General features: G+C 27.7%; 1 protein-coding gene across 2 annotated transcripts; it reads right to left on the reverse strand.

Moving 5' to 3' along the window:
• Positions 1-901: 901 nt before the first annotated feature.
• LOC107437067 (uncharacterized) lies at positions 902-21205 on the reverse strand. Of its 2 annotated transcripts, XM_043039331.2 has the most exons (8): positions 20995-21204; positions 19879-20266; positions 14956-15003; positions 11973-12056; positions 9661-10116; positions 8572-8687; positions 4638-4695; positions 904-1162 (listed from the first exon to the last, which is right to left on the reverse strand). In XM_043039331.2, the coding sequence occupies exons 1-8, from the start codon at positions 20995-20997 to the stop codon at positions 1065-1067; spliced, it is 1251 nt and encodes a 416-aa protein (XP_042895265.2). In that variant the 5' UTR covers positions 20998-21204; the 3' UTR covers positions 904-1064. The 2 variants fall into 2 exon arrangements, with proteins under 2 accessions (XP_071038122.1, XP_042895265.2); XM_071182021.1 differs by lacking the exons at positions 11973-12056; positions 14956-15003 and having other exon boundaries at positions 902-1162; positions 20995-21205.
• Positions 21206-21548: the final 343 nt, after the last annotated feature.

A 21548-nucleotide genomic window follows, 5' to 3' on the forward strand; every position in this document is an offset into this window, starting at 1 on the left:
TCATGTTTATTTTAAAACTTTTTGAGGTGTAAGTTGTTATCCTTTATATTCAGAAATTTTTAATAAATCTTTTGAAATATATTTTTAATAGCTACATGACATGATTCTGGAACTAATCTATCTGTCCCTCTTGGAATTAATTGCGCAGTTCTTTTCTAGCATAGAAAAATTATGTTAGTAAACCCTATCTGAAAGCAAATAAAATTAAAGTTCCGAATAAAATAGTCAATATGGAAATTCAAATATGAACATTTTAAAGCTTAATTTTACTTTTTGAATTTTTACCCGGTAGTTCATTAAATTATTGAATCTCTTAAGGCTTATATTGAAAATTATTTTGTTGTAAATTAATGAAAATTTCGTTCATTTCATTCGTTTCATTTTTCGTCCGTTCGTTTCATTTTTATGTGATGTAGAATTTATGCTTATGTTTCCGTCCAGAAGGCAAAAGATAATTCGATTTCGTTATTTTTTAATCTTTCTAGATAATAATATGGGGAAAAAGGCTTTAAAATTTTAATAGCTCTATCACTGATTTTAAAGGTCAAAAGTTTTTAGTGCCTGCATGCATAATGGAGCATTGGGATAAGTTTTCTATCTTATCTCACCACAGAGATGGAAATGTCCAGAACTCATATGGTGGTTTATGTGATTTTAAATTAATAAGATTATTCAATTTCCAAAATTTGAACGAAATCGATCGAATATTACCTGAGAAATCGAATTATAAAAAATTCGAACAGTTAAAATTCGATTTCTCAGAAACTATTGGACCGTTTTTCTATTCGGCATGTAAAATTACTTTCTTAAAAATTTTATACTTTATAGTTTTTTTTTCTTCACATTGTGCCCTTAAGTTTATTAAATTGCAGTTATTGATAAAAAATGCTTTAAATTTTTTTTTTATGTTGGAACGATAAATCAAAGAAATAATCATAAGAGAGTCACAAATAAAGACCAATTTTTTTTAACATATTTTAATAGAATAATAATTATATATTTTGAGTTAGAATAATGAAGCTAAAAGTTTTGCACTCCTTACTCGTGTACTATCTGCTTTCTTACTAATATTCTAAAACTGATTCCTCATCATATAAAATTCGTATGGAGTCAACAATCACTTGACGATTTAAAGTATCGATTTCGATGAATACTGGTGAATCTGAAATATAAGAATTATAAAATCCTTTAGGAAATTTCATGTGTCTTTACATATTTCCAACAAAATATTTATTTTATAATATGTCACCAAATATTTGAGTTGTTATAGTTATATTTTATATTGAGTTGGAAAAGGGATAATAACTACTTGAGCAGGATTATTACACTATATTATTATTACCTATCCAACAGTAGAAGAAAATCATCTAAAGCAGTACTAGCACATTTTCAAGCGTCATTAACTAGAGTGATTTTGTCTTGATTTTTAGGCTAGTACAAACCAAACATAATGCGTACGTCACCATTTTTGAAAGTACTATTTTAGAAGAGAAAAGGACAAAATGTCATATATAGTTAAAAACATGGAAAATAATATAATAAAGATTAATGAAAAGAGAAGGAAAATTATTAAATATATATAATTATAATATTTTCAAAAAATTTTTTGTTTAAAAAAAAATTATTAAAAATCCAGAAAACAAAATAAGGAAAATATATAATCTCGTCCTCAGCTCACACGATTGTATCCGCAGAGAAAAAATGCTTTCTAATATTGTATAAGAAATAGCCTAAGTAAAATATATCAATACAGTAATGCGAGGAGCACTCAAAAAATTAAAACGAAAATAGTTTCTTTAAGTAAAAAATATACGAAATAACACATATCGACAAAAAAACAGAAAATAAAATGTATGAAATGAACAGAACACTAAACGTAATCTATAAAGCGAGTATCGAATTCAAATTAACTTACTCATACCAGAATCTTTCAAGAATGATTTAAAATATTTTCGTAATAAACCTGCCAGATTACAAAATATGAAAGCAAAAATGCAAATAGAGATTAGAAACGTAAATAGAGAGATTTTTAGAAAGCGCTTCTTTTCGTGCGGATATAATCGTGTGAGAAGAAAGCATTCCTTTTTGCGGATATAATCGTGTAAGCTGATGACGAGATTATATCTTTTCAATATTTTTTTCCCGGCTATTCTATAATTTTTTAAAATAAATTTTTTTAACTATTTTTTAAAAATATTTTATTCTAATAATTTTTCTTCTCTTTTCATTAATCTTTATTATATTTATTTTCCATGTTTTCTTTATGTTTTTAACTATTTTACGAGTTTTATATACTTGCAGCTTATGCGCAGTAAATAGAACTTATTAATTTCCATAGTTTTTCTCTCTTTTTCTTTTAATTCACTCTTCTTTTTTTCACTTTTCTCAAAACTTGACATTTCACTTTTAGCCCATTGAAAGTATCAATGTCAATTTTTACTGGAGATCAAAGCATCACAATCAAGTTTTTCTTAGGTTAGAAATTATTGGATATCTATATCATAAATTTTATGAATTAGAAGTTAAGTAAATTAAAGATGTAAAAATAAAAACTAGTTAAATTATTAGATAAAGGAAACAAAATGTTATAGTTTTAGAAACTTCTTAATTAGTAATTTTTTATTTTATTATATAACCGTCGTTGAACAGCAGACCCAATTTTGGGTTTACGACTACTAATGTTCAACTCCATAGCCTTGTAATTTTGAACCAATCCAGAAGACAAGGAAACTCCTGAATCAGTACCCCCAGAGGTATGATTTGTTATGGGAACATGGAGGACTTTGAGACTCGACAGATTTAACGTGCATCAGTCACCATTTACTACACGGGGAGTCTTCGGCTGGCGAGGATCGAACCCACAACCTCTTGGACATGGGCCCAGTGTCCTACCAACCAGGCTATCCCGGCCTCTTAATTAGTAATTAGGGCTAACAAAGATACTGTATAAGCAAACATCAGTATTTACTTTTGCAGAGCTATAATTTTATAAATAAACACTAGAAAAACGGCTGACTCCATTTTGGCCCCTCTCGTTTTTTTAATTGTTCTATAATTTAAAGAATAACTTTCTAAAAGTACTGAGTATTTCTGACTTTTAATAATTTGATTTAATGTAATGCCTATTTAATCATCCATGCGCTAGTGTATATGTTAGGGATGTATGTATAAAACCTTATGCCTATGACGGGAGATACCATAGTGGCTCCTTAGGTATTTTCAACATATCTTCAATTATTATTTATAGAGAGAAGGAAACTCAGATATCTAAGAGACTGACATATAACATTTGAAACGCCATTGTTCCGTTTAATAAAATATTTTCATTAATCAAAAGAAATAAAATACAGAAGAATTTTGATGACCAAATCCCTAAAACATTTTTTGCTACATTAATTATGATTATATTTTAAGATTTTGGATGTCTAGTTGATCAACGCACAAACAATCAGGAAAGGGCCAGTGTGGCCCCTTCAGATTTTTCAGATATACAGCAATGTTAACATTGCTGTATATCTGGTAATAACTGAATTCAGTTATTTTTAAAATGTCAGTGATTTAATTACGTCACGTTGCAGACATTACGTAAATGACAGTGCTATGTTAAATGGATAAGTTATTATACTTGAAGTAAACACTATTGAATCATAGAAATATTGTCGTTTAAAATGAGTGTGCCCTTAGAAAAAAAAGAAAGAAAAAACATTATTTACATAGCATACAGTATCGGTCACACCAAAATAAATTCGCAAATAACTTACTGATTTTTTTATAGTTAAAATCCCTTATAAAACCAAATTTAACATGTAAAAAGAAAAGAAAAACTCGATCTTTTTTGCAATAAAAATTGCAATTTGTTTGGCTACTATTTTTTGTTTAAGTCCTAAAAACTGTTATAATTAAGCATACACCTAAATTGCTCGTAGCAATAAACCTGCTGTAGGTTCAATTCAAGGTTCGGTTGAAATGAATAGAAACGGCGGTAGATCTCACCTTCTAAAATATACCGCATTTTTGCTTGTCAGAATTATCAAAAGTTATTTTAACTAGTACTCCCATATAGTAGTTGGTAGGACAATGTTATCCTGATGTACTGAAAAAGAACGTTTATTTTTATTGAGGATTTGAACTTAATAATCTGATTCAAATAAAAGAAACCGAATTAATTAATTTTAATAATTAACGAACCTAACTTTTAACTAAGTGTTTACACAAAATAATATTCAATATTTTATTTAGTTTTGCTATTTTTATTTTCTCAAAGCGAAATATCGGACAAACCTAAAGCTGTTCATAATCTTTATCTCAAATTTTTTAGATAATTTAACATTAGTTTATCGACGTATACGCGTGCTCACTCATTGGTTGTTCTGCTACATATCTATTATCTCAGCAACGTAAGGACAATTTTTAAGACTATACGCTTAATAATAAGAGCAATAAGGAACAAATTCGATTACTGAAATAACTTACGTAATTAAAATTTTTATTGAAAATAAAAATAAAAAAAATTTAAAAAAGTTAGACAAAATGCAAGTTTTTTTTAGGACACAGCAAGTTTGATAATTATTCTTTGAAATATTTTTAATTTTCCTGTTAATAAGAAAGATCCATAGCTCAGAAAATTAAGGACTTACCCGATTCAGGAAGCACTCCATTACTCCACGTATTACGGATGTCTTCATTGTTTTCCCCCTAACAAAACAAATAGTCACAAATAAATTAAATAATTAATTTCAAGAAACTAAAGAGGTAAAATATTACTCGATTAAGAAATAGATTCGCTTCAGAATATAATCATTGGTTTTTCACCTTCAGTTTTTCTTTTTTCGTCAGAAACTTGACGTTTTCATTTCAAATCACTTTTGTTTCTTCTCATTCACGTCTGGCAAGCCTTGAAAATGAGCGCCTGTTTTTGAGCGCTTGAAACACGTCGACTGCTGTTTCCAATTTGTATATTTTTTAAGCGAAAGAAGTTTTTAATCAAGCAAATAGTCATTGTTACTTATGTAAACTAATTTGTAATTGCATTAAATTAAAATAATCTTAATTAGTGCCGCAGATTCTTCATAAATAAAATTACCTTTAAGATACTAATTATCTTTTTCGAAAATTAAATTTTTTTAAATCTAGAAAGCTTCACCCCATTCTCGCTCCGCTTGCAAATCCTCGTAATTACTTCTCATTTTTTTTTCCTTCTTAGATATTAATATTTTCCACGAAAACTCAGAATATTTTGCTTTTTAAAATATTTAAGAACACTCTGTTAATAAGTAAATCTTAATAAAATAGTCATTTGCCTAGATTTGAAAAATATTCATATGTGCTAAGGAATACAGATAGTGGGACTTATAAAAAAGAAATGAATGAGAAGCTGATGATAATTCTATTTCTTATTGACGAAACTTATAACAATTCAATCAGGAAATTGTTTTTATTGCATTTAAATAAGTTTTTATTTTCATTTTTAATTGTTTTTAAAATGTCCAATATAAATGTTAAGATTTATATCTGGCAACATGTTCTCCCTCTCCCTCTTTCTTTGTCTAATTTTTGTTACTTGCTGCTTTTGATTGACATCTACTCGAGCGCGACCTAACCGAACAAAGAAATAAAAATCTAGAAATAAATAGTAAAACTAATAGTAATCTAAATAGTAAACTAAATAGTAAACTAAAAAGAAATAAATAGTAAATGTTTAAAGCAAAAAAAAAAAGTCTAACACTTGATAATTCTCGAACTAAATGTCGAATCTTATTAATTTTTTTCCCATCATTATTATTTCGTCGTACTCACGTTATTCGTAATTTCAAATTTCTAAGTCTAATAGATTTTTCGTAAAAAAACAAAATGTAACGTAAAGCAAAAAATAAATTAATTTTAAAAAAATAAAACATTGTCATGAAAGAAAATAATTAAAATTACAATAATTTTCGAACAAATTAGAATTTCGAAAAAAATGTTGTGACAACTTTTTAAACAAATATGGCCTTCTCAGTATAGTGCATCTCAAATTTGTAGTTGCACTCCAGCGGCTTGTACCCGAATAATATTTTTTCCAGCAAATTTAACAGTTTGCCATGATCGAACTGAATATCGAATGTTAATTTTTTTGTTATTCCATTGTACTTCCTGTACAGAGCGCAAGAAATAAATAAATATATATAAAAAATAAATAAAAATAAATAAATAAATAAATAAACGGACCACCCTGAATAACTTTTGATGTAATGATTGGATCTTCACATTGTAGGATTCAATCTTAATAGTTCAAGTGGGTGACCTTAATTACGCTAATTAATTAATGCAATCGCTATTTTAAGTTACGAGATCAGACACAAAAACGTACTTTCTCTAAATAAACGTACCCTTTTCCCGTCAGTTTCGGATTTCTAACCCCCAAAATATAGGGTTTTAGTCACAATGTGGGAAATATAGTCTGTATACTGTGGCCAGGTAATAATTCAGGTGTAAATTTTACTTTTTGCGTATTTCACCATATTTCGAGAACCTTTTAAGCAAATTGAAAAAATTCTGCACACAATTATAAAATTCGTTTGTTCAAAGATTATTCGATTCAAATTATAACTTTTAGTACATATTTATTATCTTATTTATTTTTATTATTTATTAGTCGAAAAACTTTTGAATTGTAAAATATACAACTTTTTACATCTTTTTAAAGAATACAATTTTAAATAGCAAAATACAAAATTTGAGCAAAATTGGTCGTATAGTTCCTGATAAATCGAATTTTGGAAAAGTCGCATTTTTAATATTTATAGTGGCAATTTGAAAGTCAGAAGAACGGTCGAAATTTTTGCTATATTTCCCTATATTTTGACAAGCTTTAAACGAATCAAACGTTTTTTGCCACAATTTCGTTTATCCAAGCATGCAAACAATTTAAATGATTTAATATTTTATTTAATAATTGTCGAGAGTTTTTCGATTGTAATTTATGCACTTTTTTAGAGTATTTTGTAATCTATATAATTTTAAATGACGAAACAAAAAAATTTAAATTTAATCAGCCGAATAATTCTTGAAAAATCAAATTCACGACTTTTTTAAATTTGTTAACTGAGAAATTATTTGACCGATTTCATTTAAATTCTACGCGCTAATTGTGAAATTCGGATTTCGATTAGTCACCACCGGCTGAGTTTTATTTTGTTATACGATTTTTATGCAAAAAGTTGTCGTATTTTCGACAAGTACTTATTTAAGCGCCTAACATTGCTACAAGTAAAATAAGTTTCTAATGTATGCTTTCCAACCTGAAGTGAATGCGCCAAACCCCGAGTCAATAGAATAAATAGTTTAGATTAGGCGTTATAAAGGTTTTGTTCACGAACAGTACAATTAAAAATAGTACTTATTAAAAAAAATTACTTTATTTTAAGATCGAAATTGAATAGCCGACCAAATTTTGAGTTTATGACTATCAATGTTCTACTACGTAGCTTTATAATTTTGAACTAGCCTTCATGGACGACTTTTTTTATGGAACTAACCCGCATTTCGAGAGTAAAATCATGAAAATCTCCTACGGCTATCCCTAAAGCGGATTCAAGCCCACGATCCGTCTAACTCTGAGGATATTTTACGTCAGCATTGTGGTCGGTGCAAGCCAGATGCGGAATTCGTATCAACCAGCCATAGTTGGGAATCGAACCTAGTTCACCTCATTGGAAGGCTATCCCCTGAGCCATCACGGCTCTGGAGATACCTGCCAGCCTGGGTCACCTCCCACGGCTCTTTTTTTTTATAAATCTTGCAACGTTTTACTACTTACTGTGAAAAGGGTAATGAACAGTTTGCCACAATTTTAATTTTTTGAAGCTATCTTTATTACTGAACAATAAAACTTTAGATTACTTAAGAGTAACGCTCTTTTTCCCCCCCGCTAATAGAAACACAACTTGTAAAATTAAACACTAGAATTCATTTAGGCATAACATTAAGACATTATTATAAATGATACAATTTATATAATCCGATTACAATGTAATCAAGATTATTTAAAATTGATTACTTATAGTCATACTGAATCCAATAATATAATTACTTATATTCAGGATAACTTGTAATAGTTAGATTACGATGTTGTTATCAACTATTATTATTCATAATCATAATCACTTACGATTATTTGTAATCACAATTACTTATGATTAGGATTATTTGAAATTATAGATTTTAATTCTTGTCATCATAATTACCAGCAATTGTTCCTTGTTAAGATTACATGTAATAATATTGTTAAGATTACACAAAGTAAATTCTGAATATTTGCAATCACGGATTTTTATACTATATAACCATGATAACTTGTAACCGCGATTACAATTTATTGCTTGTAATCGATAAAAGTTTTATAAATTTAAAAATATATTTGAAATATTGTAAATTTCATTAGTTTGAAAAGATGATTGATATAACACAAATTGTATTAAATCAACGTTTTGAATTCATGCAATAATTTTTTTCATCAAAAAATTAAGTAAAAATAAATAAATAAAATAAAAAAGAGGAAAATACAGAAATGAATGACCAAGTATGATTTACCAAATGTTGAGTCTTTGAGAAAGGATAAACAAAATCACAAGGCAGCAGTTCTAGTTCTCGGTACATGTATCTTCTTAACAGCAGATCAGCTTGCTGGATATTTCCTTGACTTATACCTAATAGTTAAAATAATAATTATTCTAATGTAATATAAATTTTATATTTTGCAATAAATTTGAGGGAATGAATGTAAATAATGTCGTTAATTACTTTGAAAGAAATTTGAATTTAATTAAATATTTTCTTCAATCACCCCCCCCCTCGCCCTTTGCATCATGAGCTATTTTGCCTTTTATTGAAATAACCAAATTTAGAAGTTACCTTTTTGTAATCTATGAACCTTGTACCACTTATACGACAAGTAATTGTTGTAGGTTTAAACTTGATGGCCTCAAATGAGCTTATCTTCTTCATGTAAATACTGGTTCTCATCATCCTAGTTATTATGTTTTTTTTTTCTTTCTATTTTGTTTTTCCCAATCTTTATTTATTTCGTTACAGTGTGTATACGTCATAACTGTTTTATTTGGCTCAGTATAATCGCTTCGCTCTTGTGTGCTAATGAGCTAAAGTATTCTTCCAACTCTAAAGCGTAACGTTTCAATTTCATCAAAACAACACTATATAGAGAGATGTAGCAATTAATATGCACAGTTTTTATTTTAGCAAACGATTAAATTATTCTCTCAATCACTTTTAAGGAACTATTCAACTTTTTTTACTCTATTAAGAAAATTACTTTTTTCCCTCGTGTTTCCATAGCTTTACCCCATTGTACCATAATAAAGTGTATATGTGTTAATCTTACTGTGAATTATTTGTACTCTTTATACACGTTGTTTTAACTTTGATATTGATTAAGAATTCGCAATTTTAAGAGTGAATCTTTAGACATGTTGTAAAAATTTTGAATTTAATTTTGTAAATTTTTATTTCATAGTACGTTTGCAATCTCATTTGTAAATTTAAAAAAAATTATTACCTATGTTTTCGAAGATATAATTCTTAAAAATTATGCCTGACAGTAATATTGACTTCATTTAAAATGTAAATGTCTTATACGAAATTAAACTATCTCTTTATACTTACTGTAAAAGTAATCCACGAGGACCATATCAATCATTCCATACTTTTGTTGTAAATAAATTTTATCAGTTGTTTCTCGATATTGTTCGTAACTAGTAATCTGAGAATTCGAAATGTCTTCTCTAACATTTCGATGCTTTGATTTTCTTGAAGAAGAAACTTTTGTGCAATTTTTTGGAAATTTAAAATAAATAACAGTTGGCTTCGAAGAAGTTGCCAGCTGATTGTCATTAAAACCTTGATGTATTGCTGGTATTTTCGATGTTTTGATGTTCAAGTCGTCAACTTTATGAGAAGAGTATATGAACGGATCCTGATCCTTAAAGCTGAAGTTTTTAATTTCTCTGCTGCTTGACTTTGGATAATATGAAGTTTGCAGATAGCTTTGGAATTGCGGGCTAAATGCAGAAGAAACTGCATTATTCGGAGAAAGTGTCGATGTCGTACTTCCATGTTCATCTAAAATAGAAATCAGGATTGGAAAATAGTAATGGAAGTTGGAAATAGGATTAAGAGGGACCAATTTTGGGATTAATAAGTGAAATAAATTCATTCAGAGATAGACTTTCCTATTTTAGAGTCATAGGCTGTTTTCGAGATCCTCTGCTTATATGCATTACAAACATAAATTGTTACTTTTGTAAGGAACAATAGTTTATTTGAACAAATATTTCTGGCTGACAATAAAATATCCGCATAAAATACTTAAGTATATTAATTAATTTTTATAGTATTCTTTTCTTCTCCTTATTTATTTATTTATGATTATTTTTTTAAATTTATACTGCAATTCCTGGAGAGTGGGGGAAATCTCTCTATACGGAAAAAATCGTAAGCGTCTCCGGCATTTTGGGTGTTCAAATTAACATTCCATTTTATTTTGTTGTGCAAAATCTATAAAACTTCAAAATTTTAAATTATGAATGTGAGTAGAAAAATGTAAAGGGAGCACAATGAAATGAAAAAAATTAGCCAGTTATTATTGGTTATAGAATTATTAACTGTTAAACTTATAGTCAAAATACAACACGTGCCATTTTGAAGGCCAGAGGAATAAAGCTACAGATTTGAAATTTGAATTGTTAAAAGGACTATTTTTGACTATGAACTGAACTCGAACTTTTTTAAAATGTTAATTTATTCGAAAAATATGGTAATTTTAAGTGCTTTCTGTTTACGGATTTTTTCTCACTTTTTTCGCCTTATGTTACATTTTATAATGCTGCGCAAAAACTAGTTTGCTGTAAGAGTTACGAAAGTGTTTAGAAAATTCACAGAGAGTACGATGGAATAAAAAATAAAATAAGTGTAAGATTCTATAAAAAGTTCGAGAATTATCATCTGTTAAGCGTGTAAAAAATATAATTTGGGCCGGTCTAGTGCAATTATAAATACCGAATTGAATTTTGAGGTGCTGAAAGAGCCATTATTATTTAAGAACTTAATGTGAATTTTTTTCGAAATTCCGATTTTTTGAAAAATTACTGAAATCCTAAGTTCTTTTTCCAAAAAATTTTTTTCTTCATCTTTTTGTTTAAATAATAATCATTTATCCATTGTTGTATTAAATTAATCTCTCTCGAGACCTACATTTTATAAGCTCGCGCTTAACTTCGCGCGGGGTTGGTGTCAAGAGTAACGAAAGAATTTTAAAAGTTTTATAAACAAAAACTGATGGCTTCTCGTATGTTGGAATGCTGATGAACACGGACATCGAATGTCTTTTTGTTAATTTGGAGTTTGAATTCCCCCTATTTTTTTTACCTTCACCGTTTTTAACGTTCAAATCATCTATAGCTTAAATTAAATAAAAAGAAAAAACCCACAACTGAATAACTTTTTCGTATAATATTTCACATTCACTCAATGCTCAATATAAGGGTTACTTATTTAAATGGGAATTTTTCAAGGGATTATTTCAAACTTTAGCAAAGATATTAAGCCATCAAAATTAAGTCATCCAAAAGAAAATTAAGCCCAAAAGACATTGCACACATTGAACGTTTGTTGTATGCATACCAGAAACTTGGTGAGTATTTGTATCGTTCCATCGAATCTGAATAAATAATTTAGGCTAACCCTGTATCATCACTATGTCATTCACCGTGAAAAAAGAAGTTGCTCCATTGATACGCACTAAATATTGATAAACATCTCATTGGTGATATTTTTCGATAAACATCTCATTGGTGTATTTTGTTTAGAATATAAATTATTATTGAATAAACTGATATTGGCTATTTTGCTATGTGATGGATAACACACAACAAAAAACATTAGCATCTATTAATATATTCTGTAAGAAAAACAATCACCTAATTTTGAAAGTTTTGCCTCTGGATTTTTTCTAGGTCTACCAGGTCTTCGAACTTCTTTTTCTTTCTTTTTTCCCAGGTATCCTACCAATAAAACGATTGCATTATAAGAAGAATTTTCAATTATCACAACAACCATTTGTTTTCAATAATTTTGAAATATTTTTTTTAATCCAGTAATAGGGATTTTGATTTGATAATGTTAAGATAGAGCACGGATGTTAACTCTATTAGAGGATTAGAAATTCAAAATCCATTTGATTTATCCCCTTTCCTTTTTTTTTTTGTTTTTGTGTGTCTACTTAAACATTTGACGAACATTCGAACATGACCATTTTTTATAATTTAACCGCAGATAGGTCAAATGGTAATATTAATATAATAAATTTGTAGCCTATGTATATTTGTTGGATTTTAGATGGGGAAATTTTGATTTTATTTTCATAAAAATAAATTTATATATTATGTAAGAACTTTTTATATTTTTATTTAAAAACAAGTTAAAATTTTGTCATGGTAGATAAAGGCTTTTTGTTCGTCAATTAAATAAAACGGGAAAAATTTTTTAGAAGGTTAAAACCTTTTTAAAATCTATAACATTAATGTTTTCTGTTTAATGATCTGTTGTACATTAATTCTGTTTTCTGTATATTTTGTTGAAAATATTTCTACTTTAGGGTAACTCGGTAGTTAATGGTAAAATGAAATGACTGTAATGAAAAGTGATTGAAGTAAATTTTTTTTGAATATTTTTATGTAAAAATTGGTGTTCAAAAAAAATCCCAACCTATCTAACTTTTGTTACAGAATTGTAATGAATCGTAATTGAATGGACTATACTTTTCTTACGAAGCGGCCTCCAAGTGTACAGTACGCAAAATAAAATACCTACTAAATGACTTTTAATGTAAGGATCAGATTTGCACTTACTAAAATGCCAATTTTTGAATATTAGAACTTAATCTTAACAGTTCAAAGGTCTAAGCTTAAATATGCTATTTAATTCACACTGTTTAAAGTTACGAAATCAGACACAATAACATACTTTCGCAGCGAAAATAAAAATTTTCTTGATTCTTAGCCCTCAAAACATGAGGAGTGGAGAGGGGACGCCGCAACTCGGAAATAAAATTGTCGGAATAGTTGAGTCAAAACTTAGCTTTGAATAACGAAATTTTGCTTACTTCATATTATCTCTACAACTATTTAAGTGATTAAAAAAACAAAAACATTCTGTATTTATAAAAATTATTTTTGAAGATAATATCATGTTAATTTTTTCTTATAATTATTTACAATCTTTTTATTATTTAATTTATTACAGTTCGAAAACAATTTGCTATGTAAAGTATACAGATTTATATAAATAACTTTAAAAACTATATAATTTTAAAACTATATAATTTAAAATTATAAAATCCAAAATTTGAGTAAAATTGGCCAACATAGTAGAATAAGTACGCACTATATATAGAAATTCAAAATTGTGTGTGTAAACTTTCATTTCTTAGAATGCAACGGATTACTCTCAAATCAAGCATAGAAACAGAGGCAGTTATTTCGATGGCGATGAGACTGCTTTAAACTTTAATAGCCTTGATTTCATAATAACTTGTATGCAGTGAGTCCCCAGGTTTAATTGTGAGAACACTCTTATACTGTCTTTGTGTTCTGTGTTCAATAAAACATAAATATTATTTTTTTTTTACATTTCTAATCACATTATGCTCCTAAATCACAACAGATGACACTACTGTTTTTCAATAATTTTCTCGCAAAAATGACGATTTATGTTTAATTATTCTTTTATAGTTTGAATATTTTAATTCGGTTTCACGAATCAGGAATAGAGCGCAAAATAAAAAAAGGCACACCCTGAGTAACTTTTGATCTCATGATCGGATTTTCACACATTATGAATCAATCTTAATGGTTTGTGGGACTAGCTTAAAATATGTTAATTTAGTGCAGACGATATTTTAAGTGAAAAAAAATTTTTAACGCAAAAACGTACTTTCTCTGAATAAACATGCCTTTTCGACACTCGGACATTCGGAATTTTGATACTCAATGTAAGGGGTGGGTAAGCTGTATTATCTTAATGATAATTTTACTTTTTGCGTATTTCGCTATGTCTCGAGAATTTTCTAGGCGAACAAAAAATTTTCACAGACAGTAATAAAATTTTTTTATCCAAAGAATTAACCAAGCATGCAAAAAATTTTTTTTTAAATAATTATTTATTATTTCTTACTATTTTATCTACTGATTATTGTATGATATAGAAATTTTTAATCTCATTTTAAAGTATGTAATTTAGATGACAAAATACAAAATTTGTACGAAATCGGTCAAACAGCTTCTGAGTTTATTTAATTTTTAAAAAAGTCGTATTTCTCAAGAAATATTCTACCGCCATTTGAAATTTCATTATTTTAATAAGTGTAAAATTTTATATGTCTTACAATTCAAAATTTTTCTACGTTTATTAAATAAAACAATAAAAAATAATTATTATGAATATAATGAACAAGTAACCTTAGAAGAAATGCATTTTAAAATTGTGTATTAAAATGTTTCTATTCACGAAAAAATAGTATATAGAGGTATGTTTATATAGGGTACGTTTTTGTGTCTGATTTCATTACTTAAAAAACATCTGCTACACCAATTAATTATTATAATTAAGGTCTTGAACCATTAAAAACTACTTTTAATGCAGTAAAATCCAATCATTAGATAAAAAGTATTCTTGGTGTTAACTCTTCTTTATTTATGGCGCACTGTAAGTTTTAAAATAATTATGTTTATTCAAACAACAATTATATACGAGATACGATTTCGTCAAATATAATAATGAAATACTTTAAATCCAATACCTAAATTATTTAATAAAATAATAAAAACGATAATGAGGTATAAGTAATCTTTACATATTAAATATTTATTAAAATAGATTTTTCAAAGTTCTGTGATTAACTACCTGGGATAGTTGTCTTAGGTCTGGCTTGTTTTTTAATACTAGGAAAATCTGGAAAACAGAAATATTATTCATCATTATTAATAATATTATTTAAAATGTTTTTATTTGATCACCATCAGTAATAAATATTCTCTCCACAAAGCAAATGTCTAGCCTTCAATATTAATTATAACTAACTCTTTAACGTTGTAACTTTGGTTCTATCTGGACACGAAGGAAATCCAAATCCTGAGTATCAAGAAAAATTTGCATTTCGGTTACTTTGAAAATACTCACTTTTGCGTTACATGAAAGAAAATATCTTACAGTTAGCTCAATAAGGCAATGATTGTAGACCGAAATTCATCTATTGACTTAACAGCTATATGTTTTCATTTGACTATTTTTAAATTTGACTTTTTTCACTCAAAAACATATTACATTGCCAATTTATATGTATTTATGACAAACATATACTTAAGAGCTGTGGTCGAAAGTAACGCGCTGCGAGTAGCGAAACTACGGAAGTACTATAATAGCTAAATTTTTGTAGTTTATGGTGTAGTGTGCTACTTTTTTTAAAGATAGTGTAGTCAGTAGGGCGATACGAAAAAAAAATTGTAGTTTATAGTGATTTCTGGCAACTACTTGTAACAATAGTTAAGTGAAGTAATAGGGTTGAAACGCAAATTTTCTTTTCCGAATCTAATTGATAAAAATCCTAATTGATAAAAATCTTCGCGGATCCGTCAATGAATGTAATAAGAATGCCCTTGTTGCTAAGTGTTAATAAGAATTGTGCAGGGTTGGACTGAAGATTTGGCGCCCAAGGAAGGGAGGGAATTGAATTAGGGCCCCTTGAATGAATGAAATGTCTTCAAATTTTTGGAAATGAAGCGTTATTGATTTCGCTCAGTGCCTGGATTTACATAATTTATAAGAAATTTTAAACATAATAGCTTAATAAGCTAAACATTTTATATATAAATCTTTTAAAATCCTTACTTTTTAGTGGACACCGTTAATTTTAGAATTTATTGTTAGAAATTAGTTTTGTTGATCCTTAATTTAATTATTATCAATAAAATACATAAAAAAAAACTGGCTTGTTTTCGTTCCAAAAATATATTTTCCAAAAATGTATTTTTCAAAAATATATGTTTCCTAGACTGTCGAAACAGTTTCAAACGTCGCTTCAACTGTGGTAACCCAAAAATTTTCTGACGCGCCCTTTTTCCTCCGTCAATATTTAAATTCCCTTAAACAAAAATACATGTCATAAATTTTCCTTTAATGTGTGCATTTCAACTTTTTAAGAGCTGATTCGTGAAAACAATTTAAAAAACAAACAAACAAATTATAGCCCAATAAAACTAATGATCTTTCGAATCAGCAAAAAATATTCAATTGTATAGATTGTTATGAGATATTAGCATTTATGCAACTACTTTTCACTACATAATCAATTAGAAATTAGCAAAAATAAGTTGATTTAGATCAACTTATTTCATTATTTCGAGATATTGCACTAATTTCGAAACATATTACTAATGTTTAAAATGAAAACAAGTTAAAAACAGTTTTCAACTCAAATACAATTTTTAGCTGCACAAGAGAAATCATTATTGCCAATACATTTATGAGTTCAGGAAAAAGAAAATCTGTGGAACTAAAAAAATGGTGAGACCCTCAACATATTCCATATAAATTGTCTCCATAATAACTGCCCCATTTCGTCCCCCGGCCCACTATCTGTAAAAATATTAAATAACAGTTGTTAAACATTATGCTTTTTCCATTCAAGTTTGATCTAAACGTTTTTGATATTTGATCTGATCAAATAAGCCATTTCCTAGAGGGTCCTGAATTCCAAGCAACACAGTGACAACTCCCCAGTTTACTTTCTTTTTTCCTTTCCTCTTTGAAAAGGCTTTAATTACCTTGATATTGGCCAAAACGAACGTGTGGGGAAAGGTTTGAAAAGAAGGAAGAACAACAAAATAATTTATTGTTTTGATTTAAACCCATTTTAACTAAGTTCGATTAAAGATTATAAATTTATTTACTTTGAAGTTTTTCTTAAAAACAATTGGGGAGGGGGGGGCGAACCATCCGATCTATATTGTGCACACGCCAATTAGTAAGGCAAAATTCAAATATTTTCACCAAAGAGTTTAAGCTTATCAATTCTTCTTAAAATAGCTTTGAAAAAGCTGTGTAAATTTTATAACATATTCAACTTTATTTCTATTTAATATTAAAATATTAAACAAAAATTAATAATCGTCATTAAACTATACCGTAATAAATATTATAATCGAAACAGTAAGTATGATTTTTTTCCTTCTTCCGTATTTTAGGGGGGTGACTTTTAAGATCCCCTTGGTTTCAAGCATTTTGCAGGTAGGGCCCCGGTTTTATACCCAAAAGCTTGTTAACTCAAAATTTAATGCTCATTATTAAGCCGTATTATTAAGTATGCTTTTGTTTCACAATTCATTGTTTAAAAGTTGAAGTATCATTTTGGGTAAAGTGTTTCTTCCTCCGTTTTCATGGGAAGGGGAGCTAATTTTTAAAGGCCCCTTTGTTGCAAACATTTTGAAGGTGGGGCTTGGTTTTTATAATCAAAAGTTTGTTAACTCTGAATTCAATGCACATCATGCTGCAATATTAGGTATTTTATGTTTCATAATTCATTATTGCGAAGTTGAAATATCATTTTGCATGGAAGTATTTTTCCGTTTTTTTTTTTTTTTTTTTTTTTTTTTTTTTTTTTTTTTTTTTTTTTTTCCTTCCCTTTTCAGATGGGAGGGGGGGGGATTTTAAGGGTCCCTTGGCTTAAAGTATTTTGCTACTGCAGCTCCGGTTTGTGCAATCAAAAGCCTGCTAACTCATAATTTTATGCATATTATGCCGCAATTGAACGTATGGTTTTTTGTTTCATAATTCATCATTGCGAAGATGAAGTATCATTTTACGCAAAAGTATATTTCCTTTCCTTTTTCCCATTTTTAGAAAGGGGCTGATAATTTGTAAGAGACCCTATGACTTCAAACTTTTGCCGGTGGATCTTCGGTTTGTACACTCAAGTTTGTATATTCAGAATTTTATGCACATCGTTAGGCGGAAGATGCAGTTCCCTATAGTTATTTATATTGTGGCGCATTTGCATAGCTCCAGGCTTATTCAATAAATAAAATTCTGAATAAATATTTTATTCTCAATTCCAAGAATAAAACAAATTAGGACAAAGAATGTTTTAAAACTATATTATTATTATTTTTCATTTTTTTGTTCTAAAAGGCATGAGATCAGATTGCCCCACCTTTAAACTGGAACACAGGGGGTGATGGTTTTGTCAGGTCTATGGCCAGTCCGACCCAGGAATTGCGTATTACTAACATTTAAACTAGCTTTTATAAATACAAGTCAATTTAGCACTTTGGCCACACCTTCAAAAGCGATTGTACATTCAGAACACATTGATGTTATTTCAATGGAATGGATAATATTTTCTTCGTAATTTTCGATGCGTTTTATTTCTTAAAGCAAATAAAAGAGCATTACACACATAACAAACTTGCACACATTTAATAATTTCCTGACATTTTTAAAATTAAATATCCCATTCGTGAAAGGCATGAAAAGTTGAAAGTTAAAAGAAAAAATTTATAAAAAATGGTTAAGAATAACAAAATGACTCATAATATATATTTTATAATAATTACTCTTGTTTAAATAAGCCGATTCCTTGTTAAAATTCAAAACCGTTTTGAACATGGGTGTAAATTAAATTCTCTAACAAAGTTTGTCTTATAAAAGTATTGAATGAAGACTACATTCTCTTTAGAAGTAGTTTGTAGTCACTTGATTTAAAAAAAAAAAAGAAGTTGACGCTGTAGTTAACTACCTTTGTAATAAAGTTGCAGTTAACTACAGAAATAATGCAGTTTTGCCGACCACTGCTTAAGGGATAAAAATTTTAAAAATATATTATGTATAATATACATATGTATTTCAAACAATTTTATTTAAAAAAAAAATTATTTTAAATTTTTGTCGATAATAACTTAAGAAAATGATATGATAATGCTTTTGACTGAGGTTAATGATTCTAACATTGTTCTTGACTTAATTAAATGAAGTAAAAGCTATAAAGGTTTTCATATGTTAAATTTTTTCAAGCTTTTATTGACTTTATAGATCGTTATCTATAAATTTAATGATTTATGATCTTCAAGAAACTTTGAGAAAGTCTTTTGATTTTCATTTACTCATTAATCTGTCCTCCTAATAAATAGCGTCTTATGAATTCACCTTCAAATGAGGGTTTAAAAAACGTAAGAGATGGTTGTGGAAAACCCATATTATATATTCGTTTTCATACATAAAGCATAGTCAAACGAAATTTTCTTAAAAATTCCCTTATTCTATTACTTGTAAGTAAGTTGAAATCATTGAAACACATGAATAACAATTCGGAAAATATTATTGAATAAATTTTTGTCTGTGAAGAAAAGAGAGAGAAACTGAGCTAAGATAGTCGATTTTCACTAAGATTCCGGACTTCAACTACAATATTATCATTATCTGATTCCTGTATGTTTGGAAAAGGAACTAGCAAACGAGTATGTAGGTACTAGGAAATGAGATTGAGCTGTGGGCAATTCATTTTAAGATATATAAGAGAAAATTAGGATTTAAAATTTATATGTGAATGATTTTAGATAATAAATCTATGATGTCGAACAACCATAAAAATTAGACATTTTGATTTTAATTTGAACATTTCACAGCAAGCTTTTTCCTATTAATAGCAACAAAAAAAAAAAAAAAAAAAAAAAAAAAAAAAAAAAAAAAAAAAAAAAAAANAAAAAAAAAAAAAAAAAAAAAAAAAAGAACTAAGCTATGAGCATATTTATTTATTATTGAATATAAAATTACCTAAAACGAAATCTTTTTTGACGCGATGGACAATTCTTCTGGAAGTTCGGCGTAACTCTACAGGTTCTACAGACGAATGAACTGAAGTTGGAGATTTTTCACAACTAATTAAAGCATTTGAGCATTTATCTGTTTTTTGCACTTGATCATTTTCGCTAAAATATTTATTTTGTCCTTTTAGTGGTTTTCTCACATTTTTTTCATACGTATCGTTGTCACAGAATCTTTGAAAGTTGACAAAGGTAGGTTTGAAAATTTCATCTATAGCGTTTCCTGCTTTGGAATTTTTTCTCAAAACTTTTGTCATCTGAATCTCTAATGAACTTGACAGAAGATCTTTATCATTAGTTTCATTTCTTCCCTTTTCTTCCATATCAAAAAAGTCTGACTAAATATAAATAAAAATATAATGTGACTAATTCAAATAATGTTTGCAATAAAACATAAATAAACATATAGTTATGATTTTATTTAATTCTATTCGTGTTTTATTTTTACGAAATCTTTATTCATAACGCCATTTTTACAACAAAAAAAGCAAATTTTATTGTATAACAGATTTTGTCATTTAACATTTACTCTTATTTTATATGAATAAATATATTTATAAAACAAAAAATATATATTATAATTACGATTTCTATCTACTAACAGGAAATGGAAATAGTTTTAATCGAACGTATTATGAAACTAGTATGTTCAATTAACATAACATGAGCATGTCAGTGTTGACATACACCGTTTTGTGAATCTCTAAAATTAACTGTTCAATTATGAACTGTATTTTCTTTGAATCTCAAATTTCCCTCTTTTTTTAGAACTACCTGCATAAAGAAATTGAAAGGTTTTTCTGTAAAAATATTTTTAACTACTCGAAGTTAAAAATGTTCGAGAAAAAATACTTTAAAATACTTGAGTTTATATCATATCTTAGATTCAATTTTTATCATATGGATTACAAAATATCAGTCGATGGTGGAAGATTAAAATATTGTATTTCATACCCGTTTTTTCCCCCCTTCATATCTATATGTGTTACAATATGTAAATATAAACAAATGCTATTGTGTTACGCGTAATATGTAGAACATGAATATATCATAATATACGACTTACCATACTTTGCTAAATTAATTTAGATGATAAAAATATCAGTCAGAATATAAATTCATATTAAAGGAGCCTGTTACACAATAAACCACATATAAATCGCATACAATACTAATTAAGAAAGTACTAATTAAACTAATTAAGAAAGATGAATTAGAAAAATTCCAATTCTATATTTCTTAATTAATTAAGTTCCAAAGCAAAGAGCTTATATTTGCCCAAACGATTGCAATTAGTATGCCGATTATTTGTGCTGGTTTTTAAAAAATATCGTTTTTTTTCTTCCTTTTTTTTCCGAAGTCATCTTTAAAAAGCTGGTCTTTAAAAACATTAGATTAATTTATTTAAACAATAATTTATTAATTTATTGTGTTTTACACTTCATATATTTATAAAAAAATAGGTAGAATTAATTTAAAAAAAACTTAAAAGTCTGTAAATAAAAGACTTGATAAATTATTGTATCGTCTGTGATACTAGACATTCAAAAATGCTCAGTTCTTAAAATTTCTTTTTTTCAACCAAAGTTCAAAGATCAGATACAATAATTTTTTTTTTAA

This window comes from Parasteatoda tepidariorum, chromosome 1 (genome assembly GCF_043381705.1).
Source record: "Parasteatoda tepidariorum isolate YZ-2023 chromosome 1, CAS_Ptep_4.0, whole genome shotgun sequence".
Taxonomy (NCBI): Eukaryota; Metazoa; Arthropoda; class Arachnida; order Araneae; family Theridiidae; genus Parasteatoda; species Parasteatoda tepidariorum.

Coding starts and splice junctions, on each gene's coding strand:
- LOC107437067 (XM_043039331.2), bottom strand. Junction 15,004..19,878: donor CAAAAAAGATTTCGTTTTAG/GTAATTTTATAT, acceptor TCTGTTTTCCAG/ATTTTCCTAGTATTAAAAAA. Junction 8,688..9,660: donor CCTCGTGGATTACTTTTACA/GTAAGTATAAAG, acceptor TTTAACTATTAG/GTATAAGTCAAGGAAATATC.